General features: G+C 43.3%; 5 protein-coding genes across 5 annotated transcripts; 2 read left to right on the top strand and 3 right to left on the bottom strand.

Moving 5' to 3' along the window:
- The first annotated feature begins 60 nt into the window (after window positions 1–60).
- LOC135341378 (N-acetylneuraminate lyase-like) lies at window positions 61–2915 on the top strand. The gene is made up of 13 exons (XM_064537909.1): window positions 61–272; window positions 341–498; window positions 678–775; window positions 826–890; window positions 946–1016; window positions 1128–1215; window positions 1274–1328; window positions 1379–1454; window positions 1692–1784; window positions 1977–2122; window positions 2295–2341; window positions 2396–2520; window positions 2646–2915. The coding sequence occupies exons 1-13, from the start codon at window positions 109–111 to the stop codon at window positions 2792–2794; spliced, it is 1335 nt and encodes a 444-aa protein (XP_064393979.1). The 5' UTR covers window positions 61–108; the 3' UTR covers window positions 2795–2915.
- Window positions 2899–8107, bottom strand: LOC135341367 (ankyrin-1-like). The gene is made up of 10 exons (XM_064537897.1): window positions 7225–8107; window positions 5552–5711; window positions 5241–5433; window positions 4964–5115; window positions 4634–4822; window positions 4432–4540; window positions 4064–4265; window positions 3887–3975; window positions 3408–3653; window positions 2899–3201 (listed from the first exon to the last, which is right to left on the bottom strand). Exons 1-10 carry the CDS (start codon window positions 7961–7963, stop codon window positions 3163–3165), a joined length of 2118 nt encoding a protein of 705 aa, XP_064393967.1. The 5' UTR covers window positions 7964–8107; the 3' UTR covers window positions 2899–3162.
- A 56-nt stretch (window positions 8108–8163) lies between these two features.
- LOC135341392 (cation channel sperm-associated protein 3-like) lies at window positions 8164–9942 on the bottom strand. The gene is made up of 10 exons (XM_064537928.1): window positions 9840–9942; window positions 9729–9783; window positions 9523–9678; window positions 9333–9474; window positions 9047–9285; window positions 8860–8991; window positions 8735–8800; window positions 8619–8681; window positions 8399–8556; window positions 8164–8339 (listed from the first exon to the last, which is right to left on the bottom strand). Exons 1-10 carry the CDS (start codon window positions 9872–9874, stop codon window positions 8252–8254), a joined length of 1134 nt encoding a protein of 377 aa, XP_064393998.1. The 5' UTR covers window positions 9875–9942; the 3' UTR covers window positions 8164–8251.
- Window positions 9943–10048: 106 nt separating this feature from the next.
- Window positions 10049–11548, top strand: LOC135341374 (H/ACA ribonucleoprotein complex non-core subunit NAF1-like). Its single transcript, XM_064537904.1, has one exon. The coding sequence runs from the start codon at window positions 10049–10051 to the stop codon at window positions 11483–11485; it is 1437 nt and encodes a 478-aa protein (XP_064393974.1). The 3' UTR covers window positions 11486–11548.
- Window positions 11549–12885: 1337 nt separating this feature from the next.
- LOC135341765 (platelet-derived growth factor receptor alpha-like) lies at window positions 12886–17745 on the bottom strand. The gene is made up of 12 exons (XM_064538421.1): window positions 17591–17745; window positions 17183–17350; window positions 16901–17045; window positions 16401–16529; window positions 16185–16295; window positions 14684–14994; window positions 14325–14459; window positions 14152–14222; window positions 13957–14094; window positions 13733–13832; window positions 13358–13570; window positions 12886–13143 (listed from the first exon to the last, which is right to left on the bottom strand). Exons 2-12 carry the CDS (start codon window positions 17333–17335, stop codon window positions 13054–13056), a joined length of 1596 nt encoding a protein of 531 aa, XP_064394491.1. The 5' UTR covers window positions 17336–17350; window positions 17591–17745; the 3' UTR covers window positions 12886–13053.
- Window positions 17746–17777: the final 32 nt, after the last annotated feature.

Below are 17777 nucleotides of genomic sequence, written 5' to 3'. Positions count from 1 at the left end.
GTATTCGAGACTAGGTCAGGAGTGCATGAATAATTATATTCATGCACTCCTGGTGGCACACATTGCAAAAGGGTGTGGTTATAGATCTACCACCTCTGCACCAACACCATGCCACCCAGAAAGAGGACTAGGCAAGAGACAAGGAAGGGCTCTGGAGCCAACCCTCCAGAGAAGAAGCTTGAGGAAGACCTTAGTCAGATCTCCATTGATGAGCTGAGGAAGCAGCTCGTAGACATTGGTGAAAACCCAGGACCTATAGATGGCTCAAACAAGTACATACACAAATACACCTTTTCTTCTATTTTGCATATTATTCTTTTAACAATCCCTCTACCTGCAGGGGGATATATGTGAGGCTGCTGACACGTAAGAAGCTCAAGCTGGATACAGAGACGAGTAATGACAGCTCATCATTTCTGGACGCTACCTCTCCTTCCACCTCCCTCACCCGATCACCCATGCAAATCACATCTGTCGGTTATATGCAGGGAGGAGGAGGTGGGAGTATGGCTAGCATGCACTCTACACTTTACGCAGCTGTGTTGTATTAGCATAATTCAGATTGTGATAATTATAACCCTTAATGCTATATACGTCCCTCTAATTGTAATTACCTAGCTGCAGGTGGTATAGTATTTACATAATTGCACTTCTTTGACGATTGATTGTCTATATAGGCGGAAGGAGTCCTGTGCAATATAGAGTTGCCCAGTCTAAAACACCGACTGCTAAAAGGACGCCAATTACAAAGAGCAGAGCTTCTGTGCCTGCAAAGGTAAAGACATGTAAAACACTAACACTCAGCACTGCAAATCTTTATCCCAGGATTTCTCCAGCTTTGAAATCCGTGGCCTCGTTGCAGCTACATTCACTCCTCTCACAAACAGTGGGTAAGTCATCTTATCCTTGATCTATCTAGTGGTCACTATAATTATGTTGCTTTAGGGATCTAAACCTCAGTGTGATCCCAGGGTACGCTGAACATCTGCTCAAATCTGGAGTCAACAATATATTCGGTGTGTTTACATCTGCTGTCCTTAACCATATTCCCATGTACTTAATACGACCTCAGTGTTGTATTGTGTTGTGATGATGCTTTACTCAATTAACGTTTGCTTCCCCGACAGTCAATGGCTCTACTGGTCAGAGTCTTTGTCTGACAGTAGGAGAGAGGAAACAGCTGGCAGAGGAGTGGCTACGTGTCTCCAAGGGAAGGTGAGATATAACTAGTTCTCCTGGGTGGCATATTTTATTGACCATTCATGTAACACAGAATAACAGTGATAGTTCATGTTGGGACCGAGAGCGTGAAGGACACTTGTGAACTGGTAAGGAGCTGCAATGGTGGTCAGTCACTAATACCCCACCTATACTATAGGCGTCCCATGCTCAAGCCATTGGTGCTGCTGCGATTGGTGTCCAGCCAACTGCCTACTTCAAACCCTCCTCAATAGGTAGGATGTTGCTAGAGATAGTTCTGTGTCATTTGGACGTGATGTTGTTTTTACTACTAAACACTTGTGCAGATTGAGATTTCAGTAGCATGGTATCCATGGTGGTATGCATGTTTATATCGAATGTTATGGGACGTTAGCCAAACTATTTTGACAACAGCAAATACCATGCATAGACTTGCAACATGGTTTAAAATAGATAGTATTGCTACAAAATGTATCTTTTTCCCTATACAGAACAGTTAGTGTGCTATCTGGAAAAGGTGGCGGAGGTTGCTTCCAGTCTACCTATGTTCTACTACCACATTCCAGTCATGACAGCAGTCAATTGTAAGAACTGCTACAATGTACATGTGCAATTATATCTGTATTTCGATCTTCATGCTGATTTAGCAGCACATGTACACTTGAAGAATGTGTGTACGTACGATCTGATTACACGCTGACTGAGCATTTTTGTTAGTAATTTAAAACCTGCTCTTCTCACACCTCACCACCCCCACCCCCACCCACACAACCCAGTGGACATGGAGGAGTTCTTGGACGCTGCCTCCTCACGACTTCCCACCCTCAGGGGACTAAAGTACACGGATTTTGATCTAAGCACATACAGCCGTTGTCTCACTACCCACGGGGGCAAGTACCAGATCATGTACGGCAGGGATGAGGTGAGATTAATGTCTCTCTGTGTATGTAGTAGCTCAGATTGTGTGAGGCCATGGCTTCATGCTTTTAGACTTCGTGATATTGTACGGTTTATTGTTGCCATCTGGCAAATTGTTCCATTAAGATAGGTAGTTACCCCTGATGATATAAAAGCATTATCTATACGTTTTGCAGCAAGTCCTGGGTGCTTTGTGCATGGGTGGGATTGCAGCTGTTGGAAGGTGAGTAGTCCATTTGGTAGAGACCTTCAAGTGTTCATCTCTCTCCTCCTGTAGCACCTACAACTATGCTGGGAGGCTCAACAACCGTCTCTTCAGTGCCTTCAAGACCAACAACATGGATGGTGCTAGGTTGGAGATGAGAAGGTCACAGGCCTCCATAAAGTTACTCTCCAAATACGGTGAGCCTGAAACTGACACAATTATCATTTTGTGGATTAATTTAATTACACCCTATTATAATCGTGCAATGAATTTTGTGTGCTCCAATCTCTCTGGTGCTATTTAACTCTCTCAACACATGCAGGTGGTGGTGTGAGTGTTGGACGGGAGTTCATGCGTCTGCAGGGGGTAAACTGTGGCCCCCCACGACTGCCCCTCCTTCCTATGACCCCAGAGGCTATCAAGAACCTTGAGAGTGACCTCAAAGACATGGGATTCTTCGAGTGGGCGTGAAACTGCATAGCTAGATCATATAGTATTTTTTTTGACTGTTAATCCTTTGCGCACATGCTGGTTCAAATACATGTACATGTTTCCTTTTCTTATACTTGTCATAAAAAGTTTACTGACAGTGGCAATCTGACCATACATGGTGGTATATATACATTACAGCAGAAATCGATAGCTATAATTACAAATAATTTATAGATATATTATACACAAAACAAGACTCTAATGTACAAATTGTATACACACAAGAGTTGAGGCTACATGACGAGTGCAATACGGTTATAATGTGCAGCTGCTATAACCAGGCGTTAATGTCTGGTGAATGGTCTCTGTATAGGCGAGTTGTTTGTGGACATGTATATGGTGTGGCATCAGTGAGCATTGCGTACGTGCATCTTGGCTCTCTGCATCTGTGAGGGGAAAACCAGATTGTACACATGAACTATGAAACCAATTTCAAAAGAAAACACAGCCTATTATGTACAGTTTATTCTTGGCTCTTAGGGAGCTGTATATACACTACATTCAATATTGAGTTTTAGCGGGTGTCGTTGTGGTGATGGAATGCAAACAGCAACGTACACATGTTTGTGATGAATAGATTAGTCACGCTCACCAGTAGAGAAGCTGGAAGGTCTGAAGGAAAATCCCCCTCTCCATTGGCAATGGCTGGGTTGGCTCCGTATGCCATTAGGAGGGCCACAATTTCTTTGAGTCGACGACCGGCCGCCACGTGCAGCGGAGTGTTTCCAGAAAAAGTGGCAGCATTGACATTGATGTTGTTTTCCAATAGAAAGTTGACCAGAGTAAAGTTCTCAGATTCTACAGCATAGTGCAGAGCAGTGCGGCCACTGCAAGCATCCTACAGGGGGGCGGGGCAGCAATACAATGACATCATTATTCTTAAAAACTCTATCTAAATCTTGAAAGCAGTCCCAGGGAATTTTAACACTATACATGACCCTATAGATGGGAGTCACGAAATACAAGCTGGCATCAATAAACAACCAATGCATGTACATGCATATCACAGAGTAAAGTATCGCAAACACGAATTTGAGATTCCCAAGATTTTCCCTTGCCATTTACACTTACCGGAGCATTCTTATTTGCTCCCATCTGGAAGAAAAACTTGAGCACATCAATACTGGCCTCTTTAGTAGCAACATGGATTGCCGTCAAGCCTGAGGAATGCAAACACTGAGTGATAGTGGTACCAATACAAACGTACGTAGAGTACTTAAATGCATAATTATGTGAGAATAATCTCACCTAAGAAATTCTTGGCATTGTAATCAGGAAGAGGGTTGGTGGCTTGGGCCAGTAGCTGAAGGATTCTCACATCTCTACGAGCAGCCGCCAAATGAAGGGCTGTATTCCCTTTACGGTCAGGGAAATTTACCGAGGCCCCAGCACCCACTAGTAGCTGTACCATCTGAGGCTGTCGGGTGATGACTGCTAGATGGAGGGGGGTCTGTGTGTGAGAGAGAGGCGGCATTAAAGTGTGTTGTGTGTGTGTGTGTGTGTGTGTGTGTGTGTGTGTGTGTGTGTGTGTGTGTGTGTGTGTGTGTGTGTGTGTGTGTGTGTGTGTGTGTGTGTGTGTGCGCTGTGTGTGTGTGTATGCTGTGTGTGAGTCTCACCTGTCTCATGTTGTTGGCAATGTCAAGGTTCATATACACGCCCACTATGAGCTTGACCAGGTATTGGGTGAGGCTGATATTCTCATGGATGATAGCAAGGTGAAGAGGCCTAAAGAGATAAAACAGATGATAAGTGACCTCTCTACACAAATCTAGAGATGTATGTAATTGACTAGTGTTACAGTAAGTGTTGGTTACGTACGTGTCTCCATCTTCATCGGAGAGAGTTGCCAGATGTGCCTCGGTGACTTGGAGAAGAGCGTTGCCTGGTTTCCCTTCCTTGTCCTCTTTTTTGTCATCTGTATTCTCCTCCTTTTTGTCCAAGGAAGGGGAGGTACTGCGAGGAGAGGGGGCAGGGCTTAGACGATTGGGGTTGTTCGATTGCGGCAAACTACGGATAGAAATACAACAACATAATTTTGTAAATCTTCAGGATATTGTCTAGATACCCTCAACCCAATAGATACACCTTGTACTGTTAGTTATGGACTGCTCAGTGCAATGGCTACATACAGCTACAAAGTATTCACACCTGACTATTGTAGGTAGGAGCTGAAAGACGGTGGCAACAGAGGTCGGTGGCACTGGACTGCCACCTTTCCTGGGGCTCTCTCTCAACATAGCACCTTTGGATGTGATCTTATTGATAGGGGAGTCTGTGCTCATTACAGGACCACGTCGTGCCTATGCAGAAATAAAGCAAATCCTATTAATATAATTTTAAACAATTAGCCAGCTCCCTAGTTAGACAGTCAGAATCCAATTAAACGTTAGCCACTGAATGGGATTACAAGAAGAGCATTACTCACAAGATCACTAACGCCAATCAGCACAGGGGAGTGGGCACCAACGGCTAGGGAGTGGGGGTTGACTTGTACATAGACCATTCCTTGCTCACGATTTGAGGACTTGGCAAGATCTCCAATATCACGGAAATTGACGACAGGTGCCTGAGTGGAATTTGGAGAGATGGATCCAGGAGACAGAGTGGACTGCTGCACTCTGTGACAAAAGTGTAACTCCAGTAACTATTGAGACACAAGCAGACAATGATACTACTCTAGTGTAACCTACTGCACTATAGAGTGGTCATAGCTGGAGAGATGACATTTGTACTTACGATGTTGTATCCATGCTCCTGTCCTCGGTGATGCTGATGGAGACCGGGCTGTGGGAGCCACGAGGGGACCTGTGAGGAGACACGCCCCCTCTCCTCGGGCGAGGGCTGCCAGCTGGAGACACTATAGTCTTCACTCGAATGGCAGGCTTCTGAGATATTCCTATCAATGAGTACATAATAGTACACAGTCAACAAAAGCTAAGTGAGATATACTGTACACTGAAATGAGAGACGGTGTTCACTAGTGCGTTGATATATACCCACGAAAATTGAGGATATTCATGATCCCCTAACCTGAATATCCCTGTTCTAAGAATCTGGGTCATCCCCACACACCTAATGGGTGCTCCCCAACTGAAGGGAGCTAAAAGAAAGAAAATACCCTTTGAGTACTTCACAGGAACACTAGTGTACAGTACAGCTTGTATCAGCAACGAATTGCTTAAAAGAAACATTACTGTGCAGAATCACTACAAATATACGTAGCATACTTTCCATGATTAGGAGATACGTACAGCTCAGCCAATCAGAAAGCCCTAGTTATTATAGACTAAACGCTGGTACTTCACCATGAAATTCCCCAACAGAATGTGTTTAGTATACAGTGCCCATTTCAGTTTAAGTAACACAAACTTGAGCAGCTGTATTGTAAACTTGGCAAGTATTGAGAGGGATAATTTCTGATGGCCTTATATGAATCAGGCTAATGGTCCCTAGAGATGTTAGTCAGGAAACAGCTAGCCAAGCATGGATTAGATTCAAAGTGGGGGGAAACTTAGCAACCTTCATAAAGTCAACATGTTTCTATAGGAACCAAAACATTGAGAGGAAGTGATGCAGTTCGCACATTCTGCTGACTTAGTATCAGTACCACCCAGGCCTGCCCTGCCTTGTTTTACTACTCAACAGGAAATAGCCATGACAACAGACCTAACAAAACTAACGTACAGTATATACATGCCATATATGGAACTATAAAAGGTAGTGTAAATAAACCCCCAACGCAATATATAGCAGCAGGCACTGTTACAGCCCCCCATAACATTTAGAGGTCTATGTGAGTAGAGTCTAATGGCCACAAATGGATGCATACTAAAATGTGATTGCTTCAGAAAGCAATAAATAATTATGTTATATGTGTTACTGCAAAGTATTTATACTCATCATTCGTGCATAATTAGTGGCCAAATGAAATAGAGACCATGCAATTACAGCCATCTTGACTAGTAACAGGATATAACAATGACCTATGTGTTTCCAAGCATCCTTCAAATTGTTTCCATCTTTAAAATAACTACATATGTACCACAACGTCAATATTCGTATATAATTATAATTATGGCTTGAAGAAGTCATACGTGTACTGTAGCAGTCATACCAACCGGTCAGCGGTTAGGGGGATCACTTAGAAATGGATCACATAGAAATGTAAGTAGGAAGTAACTACGGCTACTACTCACTGTTATGTAATATCCAGTAACGCCGCAGTGCACTTACAGAGTTTGGTCTTTACCCACCCACTCATTAAATGCATTCCATTGTAGACCACCAAACACAATCCATTTATAGTACACAAAGGGGTAGCACCCAAACCCATTCCTAACTTTCAACAACCATTAATTTTCTTACACAATTGGACTAACAGTGCACTACTAACACAACAGGGCACATACCTTCCTCTATATCGGCCAATCGTGGTGTCTTTTTACGATGCCACCTCTCTCCTTCATCCGAATCAAACGCACGCTTCGAGCCAGGATGACTTGAGCTCATACTAAACGAGGGGATGTCCGTGACCACCTCCACACTCTCTCCAACTGGGGGCACACTCGGTGACACAGACCTCGGTCTTGTCTCAGACTGCAGCAAGTGGATCCGTGCAGTGCTAGTTGCAATTGAAGTATTGAGGAGGGTAGAGTTTGTGTTACTTGACTCCTCTTCCGTTAGCTTTGAAGCTGCAGACATACTGACAATACCCGAGTCTTCTACTTCCATCTTTTCTGCTTCCTTTGGGGATCCGATCTGTTTGTCTTGGCCGAGGGACGTGTAAGGTATGGAAGAGAAAATTCCACTATCATACTCTCCTGTGGGCGAATCAATTTGTTTCAGGTCCACTCCAATCATACGTCCAGCTAGTTGGGTCATGGGGGTTTCAGGGTTTAGACCAACTTGCTTTTTCATGTTGCTTTCTGTCGGTATCGTGAGACTCCATATTGAGCTGTCATTGTTTGGTTGCTTGGACTTGCCCAGTATTTGCTTTACCTCAGTAGTAGTTCCAGGAGAAACACTTCTTCTACCCACGCTCTTGGCTTTGGTGAGTTCTGAGCTCGGTTCTGAGGAATCTGCTTCACTCTGCAAACTGTACAACCCTGAGTGGTAAGCCTCGTCTCGATCATCATCAATGGCTGCCATTCTCGCTGTTACCGATCGGAGAAAATTGGTTGATTCTTGGAAGAAGTAGTTGGTCACTATCCGTGGGGCAGTACCCTCTATCCTTTGATAGACACTAGCTTCTTGAGTTAGCTCTTGAGAAACGATAGCTTGGAAAACACCTTGGGAATTCCCTGCTAGAACTTGTGATTGAGGGGAATACCCAGATCACATGCGCCAGGAGTGTACGAGATACGCCCACAAATAATTTATTTACTATGCGCATGTCCACAATAAAATGTTTGACAATAATAAATCAGTACAGTAAAACTACATGTACATATCCTGTTCAGCTTGTAACTGTAGCTCTTTCATCTGAGCAAGAGTCTCGGAAATTTCAAACTGTAGCTGCTGCACCCTAAAAAAAAAGCAAAAATGAAACAGGGAGGGAATAATTATTGTTGCAGTTCAGTATACCAGTACTTGCTGCTCTCCAGATGGGTTAGTGAGGCAACCATGGTGTCCATCCATGAAACTGTTGTGCATAGGTCAGTAGTGTAAATAAAGTCCTCATGTCTCAGAGTCTTCTGGAATTCCTCTGTCAGCTCTTGAAAAGTATTGAAGTCACTATTATTCTGTTTATTAAAGCAAGTGGTGGAATCATCTCTATAACACGTTCATTATTCTATTAATATACCTGCTTTGCTAGCACTTCAAGAACGTCTTCATGTTGTTTCTGGATCATGGCCTTTTTCTTGTTCTATTTAGGTGAGATTTATTTTTTCGGGCTCTATTAACAATTGTTAGCCATACCTGAATAAATACTTCTTTCTCGGCTTTCTGGGCGACTTCATGGTCCTTGGTTGCAGAGTGAATATTCTATAAGTGTGGCGTGGCATAAAAGCAAAACTAGTACATTTAAATTTAAATGAACATACCATTATCACAACGCCAATAAACAAGTTGGTAAATATGAAATGACCGAGGAACAAGAAAACAATTGAGAAAAATTCACTGCCCACATATCCATGGTTGGTTAGTTCTCGCTGTAGTTCAGTCCAACCCTCCGCCTAACAAATCAATAAATCCATCTCTCAGTTACCATTTGTATTCTAAATTGCTCACTGTCACAAAGTTGAAGAGAGAGAGCATGGCAATTCCAAAGTCGCCCCAGTTCTGCTTGTCTCCACCTTCGTCATAGCCAAAGAAGTAATAGCCCATGATGGCAAAGAGGAACATAAAAATAAACAGAAGCAACAGAAGATGAAAAACAGCATTTCTGAATGTGTGGATAAGAGCTGTGACCAACACCTGCAGACCACGGCTAAAGGAGATAGAGCGAAGGGTGCGCAGTGAGCTCAGAGCTGAAGAGAAGGTGGTATTGATAATGATCTAACTATTAAACGTATACCTCTAACGACTCTTAGAACTGTGATCCCAGCTGGTCCAAGGTCGAGAGCAATGAGGATGAACTGTGCGACAGTGAAGATGAGTACTGTAAAGTCAAACACGTTGTAGTTGTTCTTCCAGTAGCCAATGGGTTCTGCATACACCTGAGGGAGCAACAAAGAATTTAGAGAATTAACATTCAAATAATATACCTTGAGAAGAAATTCAACAATAAAAACTGCCAAAAATATATCGTCCGTTACGATGAAGAACACCGGAATCGTTTCGCTGAGTTCTGTTGTCTCCATGGCAATGGTAACAGCATTCAGGATGATAGTACCAAGAATGATTAAATTGAAGATTGTAGACTAGAATAATGAGAAAGATCAAATACAGTAAATACGCTAACTTTGCTTACTGACACAAGCACTCCCACAAACGCATGGAATTGGGCATCTCTCCTCAGGTTGGTACTGTATAGTATATGGATAACATTTTTTCAGTAAAAGATGCTCCAAAAAACTCTTACTCTGGAGAGTCTGCACTCAAACTCTGGCCATACATCTTCAGCTTCCCAGCCTAGCCACCTGCACAAAATACTACAGAGAACTGTGATTAGGATCTAGCACATGCGCAGTATATCTAGGCCATGTGGCTGCAATAAACAATGGGAGACATTGACCTTGACATTGACAGCTATCACTCTGACCGATTGGTCAGCCAGTAGAAGAACGAATAATGGAAGCTATAAGCAATGAACCATCTCTGGATGTCCCAACTCATATTATATTAGATGATCCAATGATACAGCCAGTAGAGGAACGAATAATGGAAGCTATAAGTAATGAACCATCTCTGGATGTCCCAACTGATGAACCAATGATACAAATTTCTGAAGCAGAACAATCCTCTTTGAGCATATCAGCAGTGAGTGTAGTTGACAACAGAATTGACATTCATCTAGATTCCCAGCCTATCAATGATGGCCCTGCCGATAACCCACATGCCTCCTCAACAGATGGGGTCGAAACGATGTCCTTTCAAAGTGCGCAACTGTTAACGACTAGTCCAGGGTTGAGTCTAATAGCCCAGTTCGAATCCACTGAAGACAGTGATACAGACAGCTCCAGTGACTCTTCTGATGACTCCATTGCTGTGGCTAGCGACACCGAACCTATCGAGAGACAACAGTCCACGGTTGTGGATACCTGTCCCAAAGTCAAGGGTGAAATCGACTATCGAGAGCTACCGCCCAACGATGAGTGCAAGATTGTTTTTCCTTCAGATGGCAAGTTACTACCCATTGGGGAGGTCTCCCACTATACAGAGAAACTCATTGTCATCCAGTCGTTTCCAAACACCCCTGCAGTAAATGAAGGCACTGTTCTCTGGAAAGGAGACAAAACTTCTATAGCTCGTATCTTTGAGACGTTTGGTCCAGTGAAAACACCATTTTATTCGATTTTAGTGCAGTCCAAGGAGCATGCCAATAGGTTAGGCCTAACAACTGGTGACACCGTGTATGTTGTACCTGGTGATCTGAGCTTAACTATGTATGTGTTTACCAGCAAGCTGCTCGAACAGAAAGGCTGTGATGCTTCGTGGAAAAACGATGTGGAAATGCCAGATGAGTATCAACAATTCTCAGACGATGAGCAAGAGATAAGTAAAAGGAAAAATAAGAAACAGGGACAAAAACAAACTTCTGAAAAAAAAGGTCCCTCTCCTCAACCATCAAGTGGAACCTACCAACGAAGTAATCCATCAAGTGGCATCTATCAACGAAGTAATCCATCAAGTGGCACCTACCAACGAAGCAATCCATCAAGTGGTATCTACCAACAAAGCAACCCATCGAGTGGCACATACCAAAGAAGTATTCCATCAACAAGTGATACCTACCAAAGAAGTAATCCATCAAGTGGTACCTACCAAAGAAGTAATCCTTTCAATGTGCCTCGAATGGTGTCACCTCAAGTAGGTACATACCCTCTGCCTGCATATTCAGAGACTCAGTACAGGCCTCCTAGTCAGCCACTTATGTACTCACCTAATCATGCCATTTCATCACCCCCTTATCGTCCGCCTTTTTTTGGTCATACGTACCCTTATCCCCCACTCCCACCACCTCCCCCAGGGTACCACCCTTGGAATAGATTTCCACCACCACAATAATTGTTGTTTTTAACGTGATTTTGTGTTTACATGACATTGTGATATTTGATAACTCGTGAACAATGAATGGAGTGTAGGTACACAATGCCAAAAGGTCATTTGCTAAGTAACAATGCCAAAAGGTCATTTGCCAAGTAACCGATAAAGCCCCTACCTAACATAACCTCTTACCATTCCTTACCATCACCATAACTCACATTTACCCCTGAACATAACCATAGCCCTAACCCTGACATCTACCTCTACATACTACATTAACTTTAACTGTTACGCTAACACCTTGCCCTAACCTCTTACCCTAACCTAGCCTCATTCCCAGGCCGATTTGTCTCTTAAAATAACGCTCGGTCGCTAGTTGTCTCTAAAATAACGCTAGGTCACTCGCTAGTTGTCGACCTCGTTTTTATTGGGGGGAGGTTGTCCCCTTTAATTAATATACATTATTATTATGGAGGGCAGTACAGAAAAAAAGCGTTATTTAGCGTTATTTTAGAGACAAATTGGCCTGGGAATGAGGCTAACCGGAGTCCAACCATAGATAAACGAAAAAAACACATTTGCAATGTGTAGCGTCGCTACATGTAGGATTGCCAGGAAAAGCACGAAAAAGCGTAGAAACAAGGTGAATGCATAACTCCAATCCGTTACAACGTCATTCACATGTACTATTTCAAGAAATTTAATCTCTCTTTTGTTTGTTTGTTTGTTTGTTTTTGTACTTTTCCTGGCCAAACCTTTCACATTGCTATCTAGGTCCAACCATAGATAGAACAGTAAGACTCCTACTGTTCTATCTATGGTCCAACCAACACAAAGTCCAACCATGAAGCGCGCGTTGGTTGGACTTTGGACTTTGCACATGCACAGATTATCAAGGCCACGTGGCAATGTCCATGATGTCCGATACAGACCCAACACAGAGGAGGTCGGACATCACTTGAACTTTTACTAATTATGTATAGGATAGACTACACCTAAGAGTAGAATATGCGTCTATGTAACCTCCGCAGTTGCGGTTAGCCCGAGGCGCAAAGCCGAGGGAATCTAACCGTAACCAAGGTGGTTACTAAGACGCATATTCTATGAGTGGGTGTGGTCTATCTAACTTAGACTTCATTGCGCATGTGCGAGGCGTGGTTATCCTCAACCATCAAGTGGAAGCTACCTAGTCGGGCGCTGCCACCCTCTAGCGTACTCAGAGGCTCATGTCAGTACAGGCCTCCCAGTCAGCCGCTTATGTACTCACCTAATCATGCCATTTCACCACCCCCTTATCCTCCACCCTTTTTTTGTCATACGTACCCTTATCCCCCACCCCTACCACCTCCCCCAGGGTACCACTCCTAGAATAGATTACCACCACCATCATAATTGTGATTGTTTTCTAGACATTGAAAGTATTTGTGATAATAAAAGTATTATTGAAAAATAACAGTAGGTGTATGCATGCATATTAAGATTATTGGTCATACAGAAAATAATTATGTAAACGTTTAACAAACTGCTTTATGACTGTTTGCGGCACTAAACATTACACAAAGTGGACATGTATATGTAGTGAGTGAGGGTCACACATCAGTCTCTAGATAGCCAGAACCAGAACCAGGTGAGTCGAGTAGAGGGATGTGGCTACTGCTCAAGATGGCTGCTCTCATTCCCTGCATAAAAGAAAAGCAGAGCTGGTCAATCTGTGTAACTATCACACAACAAGAAGAGATCTAGTAACTATGCATCTGTATTCAGCTCATAAAAATGCCGTTGTGGTATCCACTTCAAACAAGACGAAGCTATAAATTGGTGTAGATAGGGACCGGGAATACATTTGAATAATGAAAGTTGCAAGAAAAATGACAGACATTATTGTCTCTTTACGTGAGGTATTTGTGTTGTGATGGGCAGTACAATAGGTCTGCAAGAAGATCGTCTGTGGAGGCTGCCCGTGATGGAGTCTTGGTCAGAAGCGGGGGAGAGTCTACCTATGAGGGGGGCAGAGTCTAGCTCAGAGACTGGGCTGAGGCGAGGCATAGCAGCGGAGGTAGGCATAGCAAGGGAGGTGGGCTTAGCCGTGGAGGAGGCAGCAGTAAACTGTGTATGTGTGTGTGTGCGTGTGTGTGTGTGTGTGTATATGTGCATTAATATTATGTTGGCTAGTGAACAACGAGTGGAGTGTCGGTATACAATGCCAAAAGGTCATAAACAGTTGCTAAGTACCAATACGAATGTAAACATGTCACTAGCTGCTCTTACATCATGTGTTCTCAGCATGGTCTTAATCTTGTCTACAATTTCTCTGAAGGTTGGTCTGCTGGTAGGTTCCACCTCCCAGCAAAGGGTCATTAGGGAGTACCTGTAAAGCCAATGAGCAGTTGCATAGATTATCCCACGGGTAAATACAGAACAGAATATACAAGAGTAGCAATAACATTCTCAGAACCTGTAGATATAATTATAACACAGGGGGGAAAACTCACAGCTTGTCTGAGGTGCCCTCAGGCTTACATGGGACCTCTTCCTTCCTAAGGAGGTCGGCCAGAGATCGGGCCGGGATACCCTCAAATGGAGTGTCTCCAAGGGAACAGATCTCCCACAAGGTCATTCCAAACCTCCAACTGCAAATGCATTAACAGTTACACATAGTACATGTACATGTAGTACACTTCACTCACACTTCAGAAAGCTCCGAGTGATCTTCTTTCTCCATAACCTCAGGGGCATCCCATTTATTCTGATTACGACCCTAGGAAGGAAAGTTACAGCATTATTCATTGTTACACTTAGCCTCAAAAGCAACACTCTATGCCTGTGGCTAGTCAGTCAGTCACAGTCATAGCTTGCTTACACTGGCTGTTCTCCTGAGAGTTCTGATCGAGTTTGTTTTGTGCATCATGGGCACATCAAAGTCCATACCTATCACCTTGAGGTAGAAGCCAGGTGCTATCAGAATGCTTTCCGTGGACATACGCTTGTGAAAGTGCTGAAAAGAGGAGCATTACATTGTACCATTACTGGGACTAAAAGAGTAATAAGTTAAGTAGGCAACAAAGATACTTTAGATGGCTAATTCTAGAATAGGAACTAGTTTGGTAATTTTAGGGACCAACTGTACACAGGTACTGATACGGCTATTCGATATCAAATCCACACAACAAACAAAGACACCCATCCACCAACTGACACAGAGACTGACATTCCACTCACCTCTTCTCCACAAAGGAAGTCCATCGTACAAGCAATCTGCAATCCAAATAAGAGCACGTCCACTTCAGTGAAAGGCTCACACAGAGGGATACTAAATGCCCTACTACGAGCCTCATAATTGTCCAATAGCGGGGAAATACAAGGTCGGTCCGTTTCCTCGAGTGCCTTGATCGCAAGGGACTCATCCGATACGTAGTCCAACCCCGCCCACTTGTTGGTGTTGTGAGAGAGCATGGCCCGACGCTTGATGAGCAGGTAAGTGTGGAGAGGGCCGTAGGGCGTGTACTCCATTATCAGGGCCACCGGGTTACCTGTGAGGAGTGAACGTTAGAGTGTGACCTCACGGTAGGAGTCAACATAAATCACATTTAAGGTTACGGTAAACCGTTATTCATTAATTATTCATGAGCTAGATCTAGTGATCTTTTCCAGCTAGAATGAGCTGGAAGTCCAGCTGAAACGCAGTAGTCATTTCATGGCTCGAATAGACATTTTTACTATAAAGCTTAGGTACAGTCTACTGTAGCTTCACTATATGCAGGGCGGGTCGAAGAGATATTTCGAAAAAAGGCTACTGAAAGCTCACAAGAGGCTGTTTTCCTTGGCTCTGGCCACCATTTTAAGTGGAGTTAGTCTACATATTATTATTTTGTGAGAGTTTCTTGGCCTGGAAAGAAAAAATGCTTGACTCGCCCTCCAGAATGGTAAGAAGTATCACATAAGAGCAAGAACACAGAGCTAGAAGTGTTTTTGGAAGTTTAAAATGACTACTAGTTTGTGTTGTTTCTAGTAACTTGATGATCGCTCAGAGCTTCCACTGGAAAATGTTTTGAAGGCTGATACTTGTCATACAGGATGATACACCAATATATTTATCATGTATGTGCTTCAAACTTTTATCATGGTATGTATAGTTTCACAAAAATCATTATATGAAAATCATGAATATTCATGAGCAAACTGTTTACCGCAACCTTAAGGACAGTGTCTATCAAAGCTCACACAGTTCCTTCCTAAGTGCATTCACGGTAGGTTTCACAAACAAAGCTATCACAGCATGTAGTAACATGTAGTGACAGTGATCACTTTAGTAGGAGTGTGCAAGAATGTGTATCAACTGTGTGCATGATTAAGCACAATAACAATGCCCGAGGTTGTGCAGTACTGCAATGCATGCATGCTCCTGAAGTCCCACTGAGGTAAGCTAACACCGGTAGGGCAGGTAGTCACATCTCCTAGTAGGAACTGACCTCTATACTAGCCATTAGGTCAAGTTCCCAGGAATATATGCATATCAGGCTCAAGTTCTCACTAATAGACATGGTGTTTTGGAAGTACAAAACAGTTGGATAGAGTTACGAATACATAACTGGCCTAATGAACGGCAACGTACACAAGGCATGGGTGGATAAACATGGCAATGAGCTATTAGCCAGTAATACAGTGGTAACCTAAACCTAAGCTATCTGGACATAGGCCGTAGCAATGACAACCAACGTACTGTTGTTGAGACATACTCCCAGCAGGTTCAGCAAGTGGTAGTGAGGGGGTATGTGAGAGAGCATCTGCAGCTCACTCTTCAGACAGTTGCTATGGCTCACACCGTGTACATCTGTGAAGGGTGGTGGGGGGTGACAAAGGTTACTGCTACATACAAAACTACAGTTTAGTTTAACAAAGTGACGTCAATGACCGTTATGGATGTGCACTACCCTACCTGAAGAGGATGTTTCGCTGATTTTCTTAATGGCGACCAGCCTCTTTTCAGAGAGGTCATTATCGAACATGACAACTGGTGCATATGCCTTCCACATGGTCACACACGGGAGCTTGGACTTGACACTAACTGTACGTGTGTGTGTGTGGGGGGGGGGGTATGTCAACACGAGGGTCATGTTACAGAAAACACAGCCATATTCTATGCGGTGTGTACATAGGCACTGAGGTGTGAGGAATATTCAGTTGAGGAAGTTTAATATCTTTGACCTCACATCCATGTCTAAGTACCACAACAAACACTTTAGCTTCCTAAATAATGAATGACTGCAGGCCATAGCCGTGGATATCTGACACACGCACACGGCACACCTGCATGTACACATGCCATAACAAATCACTGACTCTCCCCCTCTCCAGTATGCACTGGATATGCCTCTCACTTAATCAAATGAACATTCCTATAATACCGTGTACCTACAATCATAGGGAACAACTTACTAATTCTCTCAATGCAGTCAAGCTGACTGATAGACATTTGCATGGGACCAAACTGTCCGTAGCCAATCGAGTCCAGAGGCGGAGGTTCTTTCGCCGCCTCCAGTAGCTTCATACCAGCAGAGAGCACACTACGCAGAGTACTAGACTGCAGGTGACACACGATACAACGGCATTATAATTATATCTCAAGTGCAGCAGGCTTAAAAGGTTGTAATTATTTATATATAGACCTACCCACGGTGAATTTGAACTACTTATTAGATGCTAGAGTAAGATGCTCACCCTTCTCCTGGGTGACTGGCTCTGGAAGCATTTTGAAAGGAGGGCAAACAGTACACAGGGTGCCACGCACAACACCAAGATGGAGAGACCCACTATGATTGAGTACATGGTCACCTCCGTCCTCATCTGGTTTGTCAGTGTGTTGGTATCCATGGCCGACTGGACTAGCTGGGGAGAGGTGAGAGGAATAGCAATCAAGTCCACAGGTGTACTCAACAGTAAAATATATGCTAGATCTAGATCCTGTATAGTGCAGTGTCTAATAAACTCTCAAATCCACTATACAGTACATGTGGCATGAGAAAGTATTTTATTTATTATCTACATGATGTAGATCTAGTCACTCTAGCTAGACACTTCATGTACAATGTACTAAAACACCAACTGAGATTGTATGTTTTAACTCACCTAGATTGTATTATCCAACAGAGCTAGCTAGAGAAGAATGAATATCTTGTTGATCAATATTAAAATTTATGCATGATCTAAAGGTGGGCGTGTCAAGGGGTTCCTCCTCCTCCTCCTATCGTAAGCTTTTTTGCTTCCACGATCCTTACCAAATCAGCCACTTTCTAAGAGACTATAAAATATCTAT

The sequence above is a fragment of the Halichondria panicea genome, chromosome 9 (assembly GCF_963675165.1).
Source record: "Halichondria panicea chromosome 9, odHalPani1.1, whole genome shotgun sequence".
Lineage (NCBI taxonomy): Eukaryota > Metazoa > Porifera > Demospongiae > Suberitida > Halichondriidae > Halichondria > Halichondria panicea.
The sequence above is the reverse complement of the archived record's forward strand: the minus strand, read 5'-3'. Positions and strand labels throughout refer to the sequence as shown.